This window comes from Seriola dumerili, unplaced genomic scaffold (assembly GCF_002260705.1).
Source record: "Seriola dumerili isolate Sdu_G_001 unplaced genomic scaffold, Sdu_1.0 BDQW01000273.1, whole genome shotgun sequence".
NCBI classification, from domain to species: Eukaryota; Metazoa; Chordata; class Actinopteri; order Carangiformes; family Carangidae; genus Seriola; species Seriola dumerili.
The window spans coordinates 1861882-1876363 of record NW_019174528.1 but is presented as its reverse complement, the minus strand read 5'-3'; the positions used below and the strand labels follow the sequence as shown (position 1 = coordinate 1876363).

The 14482-nt window shown below is 42.5% G+C and overlaps 2 protein-coding genes across 2 annotated transcripts in view; one reads left to right on the top strand and one right to left on the bottom strand.

The window, feature by feature from the left end:
* Positions 1-2700: 2700 nt before the first annotated feature.
* sf3a3 (splicing factor 3a subunit 3) lies at positions 2701-10062 on the bottom strand. Its single transcript, XM_022757305.1, is given in 17 exon segments — positions 2701-2996; positions 3090-3145; positions 3246-3336; positions 4436-4546; positions 5768-5932; positions 6009-6078; positions 6198-6305; positions 6926-6993; positions 7088-7156; positions 7256-7394; positions 7544-7626; positions 7728-7819; positions 8382-8454; positions 8547-8652; positions 8947-8999; positions 9522-9569; positions 9688-10062. Coding segments are annotated over 17 exon segments (1506 nt in total). The 5' UTR covers positions 9784-10062; the 3' UTR covers positions 2701-2918.
* A 1182-nt stretch (positions 10063-11244) lies between these two features.
* Positions 11245-14482, top strand: part of LOC111230559 (ubiquitin-conjugating enzyme E2 E2-like) — a 50340-nt gene continuing 47102 nt past the window's right edge. Inside the window, exon 1 of the mRNA XM_022757332.1 lies at positions 11245-11393. The gene's annotated coding sequence lies outside the window, so the exon portion shown is untranslated. The remainder of the gene's footprint in view (positions 11394-14482) is intronic.

The following is a 14482-nucleotide window of genomic DNA, read 5'->3' as shown; positions in this document are numbered from 1 at the left end:
TTCATTTGACCAAATGTAAATGCTGAACATGCAATGTGACAGTATTATTATATTTTCAGAGTAATCCAAAACTATTCTATCATCTTTAAATTCATAAACCCACAGAGCAGCTTTCAGCACGCAGACTTCACTTCAGTTAGTTTACGAGGGCCCACATGCTCCTGCGTAATTTACCCACGATGCCTGAGTAACTGAGGAGGTACTTACTCAGGCTGCAGGCAATACGTCCAGTCCACGCCAGGCATTTGGAAGTGGAACACATCAGATGTAGTGATGATCCAACCGGTGTCAGAGCGGCCCGGCTGCCGCCCTCGTGTGAATGAGAAACCACTGGAGCACAGCACATCCCTCAGGACACTAATACCACGCTTTGCTAGCTCCGTTCCCATAAAGCCTGTGCCCATGGAAATCAGGTTAGTAGCAGGCGGCCGGCAGCCCCTCTCACAAATGTCAGACCTCGGAGCAGCTAATCATCGCTAATCTATAGCTTCGGATTTAAACAGGGCCTGTTATGCTTTTCTGAGTTCTCCCTGACTTATAGTGTGTTAATATAGATTTTTGTGCATGTAAATGGTAAATATTGGGGGGTCCAGACATTACTTCTGCATCTTCCAGAGGCCACAGCCACCACCGTTAACTCCCACCTCTTCAGAGTGGGAGGGGAACAGGCCGCCATTCAGCTGGTCGATGACATGACACGCGCTCAACATCCACGCCATGAGCACATCCTCCTCCCGAGTGCTACGGAGCTGCAACAGCTTCACACACATCCACAAACTGAGAGAGGCGAAAGTTAGAAGTGGAAGTCTTTGGTGTGTTTGTTTTTTTTATATCGTTGTATACATGTAGTTTTATATTTTTTTTAGGATGTATATATTTCTATTTGTATTCATGTAAATTCTGCCTGTATTCAGTCGTTGACTCTGATTAATTCAGTGACTGAGCAGTAGAGTGAGTTTGATGAACAGTGTCTGCGATCCTCGACTGAACCCAGCAGTTAAGGCCTCGTCGGCTCTTTTCTCTCCCTCCATATTATCTTTCCATCTCCTCTCAGTTCGTGGCAGAGTTGAACCTTGCTGAAGAGTTTCTACCACTGAGCCTGTACGATCCATCCTGTGAGTTTCTATGAGGGGAATCGTGGTAGAGCAGCACCACCTGCAGGCTTTGATATGCTGCAGAGAGCTGAGACTGGAGACCACCAGGTCTAAACATTTCCAGGTTGAACTCATCAGCTCGTCCGGTTTGATCAAGATGGATGAACAAACACTGGAATAAAAACTCTCTCTCTTGAAACGGTTCTACATCCGGTGACTGGGAGTCTAAAAAAGGCAAAAAGGTTCCGAGTGAAGAGCATGAGTCCGACCTGTTTCCTCCCACAGTGTCTGAACAATGAGAGACACAGAGATGCTTTTTAATCTGCACAAGTTGAGACCGGCTGCCAGTTTCACGAGCACAGACGTGCACGTACACGATCACCTGATATGCATTTCTGCTGCATCAGCGATCACACCATATCTGTGTGTGTGTGTGTGTGTGTGTGTGTGTGGAGGTTGTTGTTTCCCTTATGTTACGTAACTTTCTCCTCTGATATAACTTCAAGTGACTGGGATGTTCAGAGTGCTGTTTTATCTTGCAAGGGGGGGGTGGGGGGGTGGAGCCAATCCCAGCTGACCTTGGGCGAGGGGCGGGGTTTCACCCTGGATCGGTCGCCACTCTGTCACAGACACAGAGAGACAAACAACCTGCTCTCGTTCACACCTGCAGGCAATTAAGTGTCACCAATCAATGTGTGTGTGCGCTGTGGGAGGGAGGTGAACATGTCAACACTGTGCCGCCACGTCCGCAAATCTGACCTTTAAAATGTTGGCAAAATGCTGTTGAATAATGATGAAAAACGCCATAATAACCTGCTGCACAGGTGACCCATGGTAGAGGCCAAAAACATCCAGCTTACTGACTCCCAACACCCGGCTGAGGTTTATAAAGTTAGCGGTGTATGAACCGTCTCCGCCTTGCATGAACTGAACAAACACATCTGCAAAATGAAGCTTTAGTCGAAGGTCTGCAGGATGAAAACTAAAGCGATTACTCTGGGATCTGAGTTGAGTAAATGCTTCGGTTATAGCACACAGGTGATGTGATCCTTCACCGAGTCACTGAGTGGTTAAAAACATTCAAGCCCAGAGGAATTCAGAGGAACCAGCGCTGGATCGCTGCCAGAGGCCGACGCTGGCAAGGTTCCCGTGACATTTTCACAGGAGTGTACATCAGACAGGACGATGTGTGACTCGTTCATCTGCAGCAAGAGACGACCTGCCAGCTGAGAGAGTCGTCTGTCATCACAAAATAACAGCATGTGGTTCTCTTCTCGATTATAATAATTATGATAATGAGAGTGGAGATTGTTGAGGGGAAAAAAAGAAAAACCCAATATCTTTTTTAGCATACGGCTGCAACATGAGAAACGTGAAAAACAATTGATTTATGACTGTCATAATTTAATGCATCCCTCAAGCGTTTAATGCCACTATAAAATCACAGTAGTAAACAAGAGTTCAAACACAGCCAGTGGCACCAATAAATCCGGCACACACTCACAGAGGTGTGTGTGTGTCGGTGCAGCAGCAGATAAACCCTGATTCACGAGCCGAAGCCGAACGAGTGACGACGAAGGTGATAAAGGACAAAAAAAAAACAGCACGGCGTCAAAAGTTCTGCGTTTATTACGGTAATCAACGTTTGTCACGTTACAAAGTTATCAAAGGGAGGGATGGAGGATGGGACAGCGTGTAAAACAACATCACTACTTACTTACAAATAAAAAGAAAAACTTACGAAAAAGAAAAACAAAAAAAAAACAAACACATTTTAGAGGACGCTCCGTAGAAGTCACATCTCTTCATTTCCTCTGTGCGCCTCTACAGCAAACCCTGCCTCTTCAGATCCTCGTACGTCTTCTTGTTCACCACGTTTCCACTCGAGTCCTCGTACTCCTCCTGAAAAAAAAGTCGCAGAATAAGTCGTGCACGTTTGTGAGCGGGAGGGATTATTTACCTGGTTGGTGCCGATTCCAATCGACGTGGACTCACCTCTGTGTCCGGCTGCCACCGCTCCGACGCCTTCTGGGACTTCAGTTTCGCCCACACTAGCGCAAAGACACAAAACACACGTCGCTTATTTAGAAAACAAAACTTCCAAAAAAATAAAAATGCTTCAAAATCCGGAAGTTTAGGGGACAGACTTACGGGAGACGGCGTCCTCGATCTGAGTGACGTTGGCGAAGTGGGCGGTGTTGGGGATACCGAGACAGCGCATGCCGTGAGCGTGCCGCCACTCCTGCAGAACACAACACGAAATACACGTTAAACTCACTGAAGGTTCCAGCCGCGCAGTTTTTTCGCCAACTTCCGGTGTGTGAGCGTCGTCAAGTCTCGCGAGTTAACGACATGAAAACGAGACATTCAGTTCTTCCATTCACCACGTTTTGTTGTTTTTTTTTTTCAACCATTGGCCAAATATATACGAACTAATGTAAATTTCAAAATAAAATATGATGAAATGAAGCTTTCAGCTTGTAATATATGTTTATGTTTCCATGCCATGCCACATTTAAAAAAAAAAAAAATCAAGACTGAACGAATTCTAAATGACCCGCAATCCGTTCGAATTAATTTCTACAGTTCTAATTTCTAAGTTCTACATTAACACAGAACACACAGTAGGACAGACAACAGGCGGGAGCTCCCTCACCTTTGAACTAAAAATGAAGCGGGGCAAAACATGGAACCGATAGTCAAGACAAACGGTCTCCGACCTAATTTCTCATATTATTTGCCCGAAAAAACAGATCTATCAACGTGATCCGGATCAAGTTCGGCTCTGTTTATTACCGACGTTACCTGCTGATGGTCTGACGTGTTTATAGAAACTGCAGCCTCATTTCAAACGGGTCGTTACAGCTCGAATAGGAACTTTTCACCCCATGTTCCAATACAAAGTGACAGCCCCAATCCATGGTTTACACTCTTAAAATCGGACTCACCGCTCGCAGGTGTGGAGTGTATGGATGGAGGAGAAAAGAGAGGAAAGATGGCCGCCAAAAGGAGGCAAAAGTGGAGTTGAAATCAAAATAAAGAAGCATGAACTGGTGTTAAATGCAAATGTGTAATATTGTATTATATTATTTCACTGATGCACTCACATCTCTGATAATTTGCGACATGAATTAGACAAACGTGTTTGTGTTTCCTAGAGCAGGTGGAGGAACCCGACAGGGCAACACATCACAACAAAGAATGACTGTTCTGGTTTTAAATATCTACAGCTATTTACAGGCTGTGTGGGCTGCTAGCTACCCCCACCCCCATCCCCACCGGCTGACTGACTTCCATATCTTTCACATCCTCGAGCAGAGTCCGTGATAAAAGCCACTTACTGCAAAGTGTCTCTGGAAGGCTTTGGGGCCCCTGTAGGTATAGTTTCCACAGATCTCACAGTTGTAGTTGATGTTCAGCCCGTGGAGTTTATAAAGCCAGTATGGAATCGGCTGGAGGGAGTAAAACAGCAATCAGCAAAACAAAACAAAACAAAACACACAAAGATAAAGTAATAACTGATCGGCAAGGTTTCACAGTGTAAAGTTCAAACGAAGCGCAGACCGATCTTCATTTGGAGATCGATCTTTTATTATGTGTGTCTCTGTCCAGCAGTGACCGGGCCACATGAGAGACAGATGTGTGGCAGATGTGCGGCTGCATGTCAGCTTTAAAACCTATGAAGACAGTGAAGAGCTGGACAAAATGTGCATCTAAACTGTTGAATTTAAATAAACACGTTGAATTAAAAAGCGTGTTTGTGCTCCATTTGTATCGTAAACATGAACATTTTTAATGACGCACCAGGTTAGAGGAACAATGTACAGCGTTGGTTCTCTGAGAATCTCATTCACATTCAGCAAAATTAGTATTGTAACTGAAATATCTCTCTGACTGAATCAACATCTGATCGAATCGGGAACTTGTGAGTCAGAGCCGAAGCAGAGATACACCTGGTGACAACACTGTGACATCGTCTGGTTTATATGTGTGTTTAATCAGTGAGGTGTCCCTTTAAAAACCACTGGAGGTCAGCAGAAACACGGATATCAGGAAGCTGTTTCTCTCAAAACTAATTACCAGCCAAGCTGCAGGAAACATGGTCACAGTCTCTCCGTGCTGAATTACAGCCAGAGGTGTTTGTGCAGAACGTTATGATGTCACACTGAAGTTGACCTTTGACCATTTAGACATAAAATGTCATCACTTCATTTTATCCTCACAGACATTTGTGCTGAATTGCGTCATAATTAGTGAATGACTTCGGGAGTTATGGCCAAAAAATGTGTGTTTTGTGACGTCACAGAGACCTCGACCTTCGACCTTTAACCACCAAATTCTAATCAGTTCATCCTTTAGTTCGATTGGATGTAATGAACAAAACTGAGCTGTTCTTCAATGGGTGACAGTTCTGACATTTTCTACTTCAGCAGGTTTTGGACTGAATGTGTCTCTGAGCTCATTCGACTGAATTTACTCTCAACAGTTAATAAAAAGTTTCTTATTTCTTTTAACTTTACTCAGGACATGTTTTCATATTTAATACAATCATGTCAAACCCCGACCCAGCTCCATCTGAGCCACGAAACTAGTTCAAGCATCTTAAAGAGTGACTTGAGTGTTGGATCTGTGTTGTTCTGTACAGATACAATCGTACACAAGCGCGGCCTCACCTTGCCGTCCCAGCCCAGCGGCAGGTTCTTGGGGTTGTAGATGATTTCGTTGTCCTCGTCTTCGCTCTCGCTCTCGCTGAGCTGCTCCTCCTCCTCCTCTTCCCGCTCCTCTCCGGTCCTGGCCTGCTTCCTCTGCACGTTCTCGTGGGTCAGCTGCCTCTGCTCCTGTAACCGCAGACCGAGTCCGTCAGATCCCGCGACACTTTATGCTGGAAGTCAATAAGAAGATTCATTCACTCACCCCGAGGATCTCCACGTATTCATACACCTGGGCCTCCAGGAAGGCAATTTCCTTGTTACGCTCCGTGTCTCTGCGGGAGTGATGGAAGGAAATGGTTGTGAATTATATAACGAACAGTATCACGAGTCAGTGTCAGCGCTGCACTGGATTTTTTTTTTTTTTTTTATTATTTCCTTTACGCCTACTTACTTTTTAGGGCCTTTGGCTTTGGGATTCTTGGCAAACAGTGAAGGGTCCAGTGATTCCAGGGATTTGCCTTTAGTGCTGAAGAGTCTCTGCGCTCTCTATTTAAGAGTCCTGAACACACACACACACACACACACACGTACAAATCTCTTTATGGCCTAAACCTGTTTCCAATAACAATGATGCAAAGTGATAGCTGTGATATATTTATCATAAGTGCTTGGGGGATATCCAAACAGTGATATCTCCACGCAGCTCAAATATAACGATATTATCGAGGAGTGGGGGTATTTTATTTTTCTGTTCCGTTTTGCAATAATACATAATTATATTAATGTATTTTATGTTTCATGTGTAAGTGATGCCGCCACGTGAAACGAGGCTCGGATGCAGCAGCAGGGCTGACTGTGCAAAACGAAACATTACAAACAAACATTTTCAGACATCTATCAGGAAATCTTATTTTATATTATTAAATATTGGCTCAAGCTTAATTCCCATCCAGAGTCCTTGCTTTCAGTCAGAATGAATGCTGTACAGTGTCTGAGCTCCATCAATACATTGAAATATTCTCCACAACAATTTAAATTAAAACCCATTCAACACTTCAATTATTTCATTCTAATTTTAATAATCTCTTTAAATGTATTAATTCTAATATTCTTGGGGGGGCAGAAAGGTTTATGTCTTTACTGCTTTATGTTATTTCTGCAGGGAAACAACGAGCTCACCCTCCACACTTCAGTCCCAACGCCATGAGAGCAGACTTCAGCCTGTCCAGACCCAACGAGGCCAACTCCTGTGTGAAACACCAGCAGAGGCGTGAATGAGCAATCTTAATATTCACGGATAAATCTTCAAGTTTGAACACTTGAGAGTTTTTTTTTTTTTACCTCCCAGGAAGAAAAGGCAGAAAGGTCCAGGTGAGCTCCAGCGTGAGTCAAAGCACTGCTCGTCTCTTTCTGCAGCCCCAGATTAAGAGAGAAGCGTCAGGTCAGATCAGGTGAGTGAACTAAAAAGCTGAACCATCGTCACGTGTGAAGACTGTGAGGAGAACTTACGGGCCAGCCTGGAAACGTCCCGTTCTCCCACTTTTTCTCAAAGTCCATCAGCACTTTGCCGTAGAGCTCGTTCTGGTCCAGCAGAGGTTTGACCCTGTCCGTGTAGTCCTGCAGGTATTCAAGCAGCATCTCCAAATACCTGCACAGACACACACCACCTCACACGTTAGTCTTACAGAGCAGTTCTCCAAACATACACATTAATGTACATTATCCATTCACCTCTGATGAGGTTTATAGCTGGATGTGTTTCCCACTTCAAGTTGGGAATAAACATGATGGACCTACTTTTTGTATTCAGCATTTTTCCTGTCCTTGGGGATGTCGAACAGCTGGTCGAATGAAGACAGGTAAGTGATATACTCAGGTTTCTGTAGAAACAGACATACACATAGACATGGGTTAAAAATAAGGGTCTAGTTTAGGAGGTGGGTGAAGACTGAATTGTGCAGACGTAAACAGGGATCATGACCTCAGCTCCCTTCAGGTTGATGTACTTCAGGTAGCAGTCGTGCAGGTCGAGGTAACGGCCGTATCCTTCCTCATCGGTGAACTCCACCAGGTCTGTAGAAGACACACACACACACACACACACACACACACACACACACACACACACACACACACACACACACACAGTCACTTTCATAACTGAATTTGGCAGATTTCACAGAAGAGGCCTGGACGACTGTGTTGCAATGAAAAGTTTAGGTTTCACTAGAAACAAGATTTTGTTCTGCATCATTTTCAAACTGATTAAATGATTTTATTAAATCAATCAATCAAACTTTATTCATATTACATTTTTCATACAGGTTAGTGTTGTTCAAAGTTAGTTGCTGTAGTTTATAATGTCACCATAGTCATCCATACAGGCTGTGTAACGTGGTTCAAAAGAATGAGCTATTTGACCACAATTAGAAAGGTGTTACTCGTTATTATTTATATGCAAATTCTTTACAGCATAACTTTTTAATTACATTTCCTCAATGGAAAAAAATTTACAATATGGATTTATTCCTTTTCTTTTATCTCCTTATTTATTTATCTACAGTATATACAGCATCTATTATCTGCAAGTGTCAATGTAAGATAGAAGAAGAAACTGTTTTCCTGTTAAACTCACTCTGAGCCTCCTCGCTCGGGTTGTCTCTGGCCTTCATCAGCTCTTCAAACTCTGCAGACATGGGGATGGAAATCTACGAGAAACCCAAACAGCAATGTTGTTAATATTCACTTTAAAAAGATTTTCTGCAGCTTTTATTTTGACAGCCGACAGGAGGTTATCTACCTCATTTGGATGCTTTCTGTGAAACTCCTTTATCTGTTTCAGTCTGTTGTAGAACTCTGCAAACTCATTTGGTCCCGAGATGGCGGCAAGTTCATCCCTCCTCATTCTGTCCATGAGAAAAATGATTTCTTGTTCAATATACCAGGTTAAGTGACTGTTCTGAATGTATTAAGTCCCAATAAGAACCAAAAATAATGAAGATATTCTGACGACAGTTCTTGGGCTGTAGTTGATAATAAAAATAAAAGTTGAAACTAACAAAAAAAAATACATTCTGACAGCAAATATTTACGAAAAGGTTTTGTGTTCAACCCTGATCCTTCATATAACACCTGTAATTTGGAGAAAGCAGGTACAGCCACTTAAACTGGAGCGAGTTAATCACTTAGAAAAGACTTACCCATCTTTGTCTTCATAGGAGTCTCTGAGATTTGCGCTCACTTCCATATACCTCTGTCAAAGACGAAAAGACTGTCAGGCTGCCTTTGTTTTCATATTAAATATTTAACAATGTACTTTTAACCAACTTCCTGAAACATCTTTGTTACAAGGAGAAAATGTCTCACTAAACTCTCTTCTTCACCCTCCAACTTCTAACAGTGCATTGCTGTTTTGTATACGTGCAAAGTTAAACTTCTGAGCAGTTAACCAAACATATATGTTTAAATATTACTCTATAAGAACCTGTATTGTGGGCAACTTGCATACTGTATACTCCAGTATATCCTACCTATACTATCAATAACAGTTTAATTGAAGTGAATAGAAGCGTGACTTGATATTTTATAATTAAAAAGGTACAAATAACTGATTTTGAAGTGGGATTTCTTTGTAACGTGGCTACGTTGTTTAGCTCTAGAAAAGCCGCTGTATTACTGATTCTAATAGAGCACAAACATGTTTACTTCTCGAGCTAGCAGCCAACACTAGCGTTAGCCTGCCGCTGTTTGTTACAGATAGAAACCTCTTGCTTACATCCAACATTGCTCTTGTTCGATGGTCAGAGTTAATCTGGTCTCGCAGCTATAAGAAAGAGAAACAAGGTACATTTGAAAACATTAGTTAAGTTGCAGATGTTTCTCGTGTTTGTATTATTTGGTTAGCATCAGTGCTAAAGCTACCCATAAAGCGGTCATCTTACCGTGGACTTCTTGTGTAACATTTCTTTCGTTTTAGCATCCATTAGCCTCTCTTTCTCCTCGTGATAGCGACGCTGTTGCTCTAAAATAGTCTCCATTGTTTAAAGAAATGTGGCGGACGTTTACTGAAGACAAGACAGGGCTGCTAGTTAGTGTGTAGAAAATGAAGAGAAACTGCCCCCCCGCCGTCTGGGCTACGTTTGATTTCAATGGCGCACGTTGAGGAGCTAACGTCCGTCACCGTGGAGAAACACCGACCACATGAAAAAAAGGTTCCGCAGCGGTGACTCGCTCGACACCGTCGACACAGACCACGAACAAATAAAGGCACCAATTTGTTTAAAATGTCAGTTAATTCATTTCTGAAATAATTGTGCTATAGACAATCAACTAATGATAAAATTTGGAGATTAAATTAGTTAATTAAATATAAGCACTTACACTATTTAGGTGTCTACCTGATGTGTTAACTGTTCATTTAAATATAACCCCCAGTGTTTTAGATTGATTAGATGATGGGGTCAACATCTGGCCCAGTTGTAGGTCACCAAAACACATAGCGGCTCCGTGCGTGCACCGGAACTGTAAATCGCTGTAACGTAGGAAACTGCCTCTGAAATCTTAACGCGCACTTCTGAAAAAGGTTGGATTGACAGCCTACATGATGTTACTCTCTTTTCCACTTCCTTTGTAGTCTACACTGTCATCAAAGCCTGCCATAACGCTTCAGACAGCACGCAGTTTGCGCGCACTCGCGTGGGAGCGCGCACGGAGGACTGATTGGTCAAGTTCCGGAAAAAAGGAAGAAACCGGAAGTGGGTATTCTTTGCCCTAAAAATAAGATACTTATCAGGTGTTAGATTTTTAAAAGATAAAACAAAGGTGTAAGAAAATGTGCTGTTTTGAGTTCAAGTAGTAGATTATCAGCAAGAGTCATGGCTCCATTTAGTTAAAAAAAACAGCCATCTAAACATGATTTATTTTGGCAAATGTTCTGGTTTTTGCTGAACTGCCACCCCCCCCATACAACAAACAGTACGTTATTAAAGATAAGATTTAAATTCCTGTGGGGAGGACAGGGGGAGTTAAAGGAGGAGAAAGGAATAAGAACAGCTATATAGTTCAAAATTAGTTAAACCTGTTTTTTATTACCTTTTTACTTACATTTATTTATTAAATATATATATATATATATATGTGTGTGTGTGTGTGTGTGTGTGTGTGTGTGTGTAACGGAATGAATTTTGAAATTTGACGAATATAGAGTAATAATAAAAATAAAAAAAAAAATAAAAAGATTTCTGTTCATGTTAATGCAGTAAGAAAATAAGAAATTAAAAAAAAAAAATTGCAGTCAACAGCAATATACACTGTATACATTACAATGAGCAAATTTATATATATATAATTTATGAGCTGTGCAAATATGCAGAAATATCGATTCTTCCCGTGGGTGTCTTCTTCAAATGCAGCCTGACACGAGAACACGTTCATTCATGCTTTTATTTTGCCATGCTCGAACCGGACACGGTGCTCGTCGCTACGGTGTAACCTGACGGTCGCGGTTTTGGCACATTCTCCAGCAGTCAGTCAAAGCAACGGACGTTAAAGCGAGCGGACGACCAGTGTAACGGATTACGGAATACACGGTGGACATTAAAAAAAAACACGTTTCTCCTGCCGCTGTGCGTCCAGCCCGCTTAGAAAGGTGAGTCGCGCGCATTCTCCCAACAAAAAAAAAAAAAAAAAAAAAAAGAGAGAGAGAGAGAGAGAGAAAAAAAGAAAAAAGAAATGTAACCCTCCCGACAGAATGGAGCTTTATTACGTTATCTCCTACAGGGAGGGGGCGGTGGTGGTGGTGGTGGTTGGTTGGTTGGTTGGTTGGGAAGAGACGGGGGCATCCATTCTGTCTTTTGTGCTGGAGCAGATTTTGAGCAGGGGTCAGCGGGAGCTCCGGCGGTGGGGAGGCTAGATATCATGGTGAGTGTGCCGTGCAGCTCTTATCTTGTCCTGCCTGTGAGGATGTCTCATACCGCGGCTGTCTGGCTGCTAACTCTTCGTGGATAAGCCATGGGACCGGGGCGATAAGTGCTGATGAGGGGGGGTGGTGGGTGGTGGGTGTGTGTGTGGGGTAGGGGGGGGGCTCCTCAACATTAGCCCGATGCGTGCCTTTTGGGAACGTCCCCCGCCCCCCCCCCCCCCCTCCTTCCCCGAAATCCGTCCGAAATATCACCCATTTTACACCTACTCCCGTCCAAACACTGCATATACCTCACAGCAACACCTTTTAATGACCTTTAAAAAAATCATTAGCAGCCACTGTTTAATTCGGCTTCACCGCCGCTGCACAGAACTGCACTTCAGTCCAGTAAAAAATTCAACTTCCGCAAGAGCTCGCCAGGTATTTCCCACCGAAATGCGCGAGCCCACAGCTAACAGTGTGAAACTTTAAAATGTCATTGTTTGTTTACTACAAAATACTTAAATGCAGACATGGTTTTAAAGTGAAATAAATAAGCGTCAAGCGTTTTATCTTGCTGCTCAGTGTTTGAAGTGGAAGTGGACATGTTTGTCCAAGTGCGGGGAATGTGGCTTCTCCCCTGGGTGTGATTTTCTGTAAGGCCTGCTCAATAACACACAATTTGGATTACTTTAACCAATTTTGGTAGTTATGGTTGAGTTGTTCTGACAGTTTTCTCACCTAAACGGAGGAAAGAAAAACACACCCAACAATCTGCCCAAAATCTCTGCTGGAAAAAGCCCAAGGTGATATACTTCTGACTCCTGTGTGTTTATCCTCACCTGAAAACTGGAAATCATTTTCCCACCTAATAATAACAGCTCCCCCCCCCCCCCTCGAGAGGATTCCATTCACCAGAACATGTAGATGTCGTAACCTTTTGAAATGATAACCCCCTTGTGTTGTTATCCTAAACCATTATAATCCCCCCCCTCTCCCAATTATCACCCATATCAGCTCGCCACCAAATGCAGTTATAATTGCATCAGATAGAGTGTGTGCGCAGTGGCCGTTTGTCAAATGTCAAAAGCCGAGTCTTGCACGCCAAAGCTGCTGTCATGTTTATTGAACAATCTGTCCTTAACTTCTGCACCAATTTGATCACAACAAGCCGAGGTGAACGTTTTTGTCATGGCAGACCTGGGAATGTAAATAGAGGCCTTCACCTTGAGATTCACACACACACACACACATACACACACACACACACGCACACACACACAGGCAGAGTGATGGGGGAATTGGATTTAGTGAACGTGACCTTGTAGGTGTCTTTTTATTATTGAGATTCAAGGCTCATGCCCAGCGGATGCTCAGCGTGGATGTTGTCTGTGTTTTAACTTTTTACACTCCTGTCTTCAGGGGCGTTTAGCAGAAGTCTTTCAGAGGAGGGAGCTGCGACTAACGACTGCCTCCATCATTGATTAATCTACAGATTATTATCTACACAGTATTTCTGTAAAATTGTGAAAAATGCTCATCACAAGTCTCCACAGCCCACGGAGATGTTTTTAAATGTCTCGTCTTGTCTGACCAACAGTTTATTATTGTCTTGGAAGAATAAATTGTCACATTTAAGAAGCTGGAACCAGTGAATATTTGCAAATTTTGCTTCTGTCAATTAACTTTATGTCGATGGATAAATTGACAAATTGTTGCAGCTCCGAATCTCAAATCTCGCAAATTAAAAAATGTTTCCTTTTTGAGATCACACAAAGACGAGAGCGGACGAGACTCATGGAAAAATCGTCTCTTTGTGAGAACGTGTGCTAATGTTTAAATAGATGCAGACTACACGACCTTCATCACACATTGACATCCGGGTAATTAGTTTGGGTATTTTTATGTCTTTATTCGAGAGAAGGCAGGAAAAAAAGACACACAGCAGAAGTCCTCTGCAGGAGTACTCCTTGATTATTATCATTGTAAGTCATTTATTAAGCAGAAAAGCTACACATTGTCTGATCTAGCCTCTTAACCTCTTTATTATATCATTTGTAAATTGAACAAAATAAGATTACCTTAACATTTACCTTGACATTTCCTCGGTATATTGGATTCTGGGAAATTATGTCGGGCATTGTTCATTATTTATTGACTTTGTAAGCACAAAATTCTTCGAGAATTAAGCATGAAATTTATTCTTGAACTTGGACGCACTAGTTTGACACCAAGGACCTCAAGTTAAGATTTTCTTTAAAGTCTGAGTTTCCTTAAAATGAAAATAGTTGCACAAAACACCCGTACATCTTCTCCTTATATTTTCCTTAAAACATTCACTAAAGTATTTAAGGTTCTCTCCTTATCTTAGTCAAAAGACCTTAGACACTTAAGAAGTTCCCCTCAAAACAACAGCAGGACGAGATAGCGGTTTCTTTAATGTTACACACAGCTATCACAAGAGCTAATGGCAGCGAATCAACAGTCTCCATGGAAACGGAAGAATTTCACTACTGTAAAATCTGTTTCACTGCTGCAAATGTCTTAACGAAGGAAACTTTTAAGAGATTCTGTGCAACGCCCTTGAGCAACTCCCTCAGCGGAGGAGAACCTTAAACCTGAAGTGTCACAATAAAGTAGAAAACTAAAGGTGTTCTGTGCAGCTTCTTTTTTTTCCCACTGCAGATAGTGGCCCCCCTTAATTCAGCATCGTTACTATAGCGATGACGACAGTGTGGGTCTGCGGGTTGCCGTGTTAAAAGTACAGTAACAGAAATGTGACAGTGAGCGGCTGTTTGAAAATGGCGAGTTTGTCCAGAACATCCCGTCTTGGATGA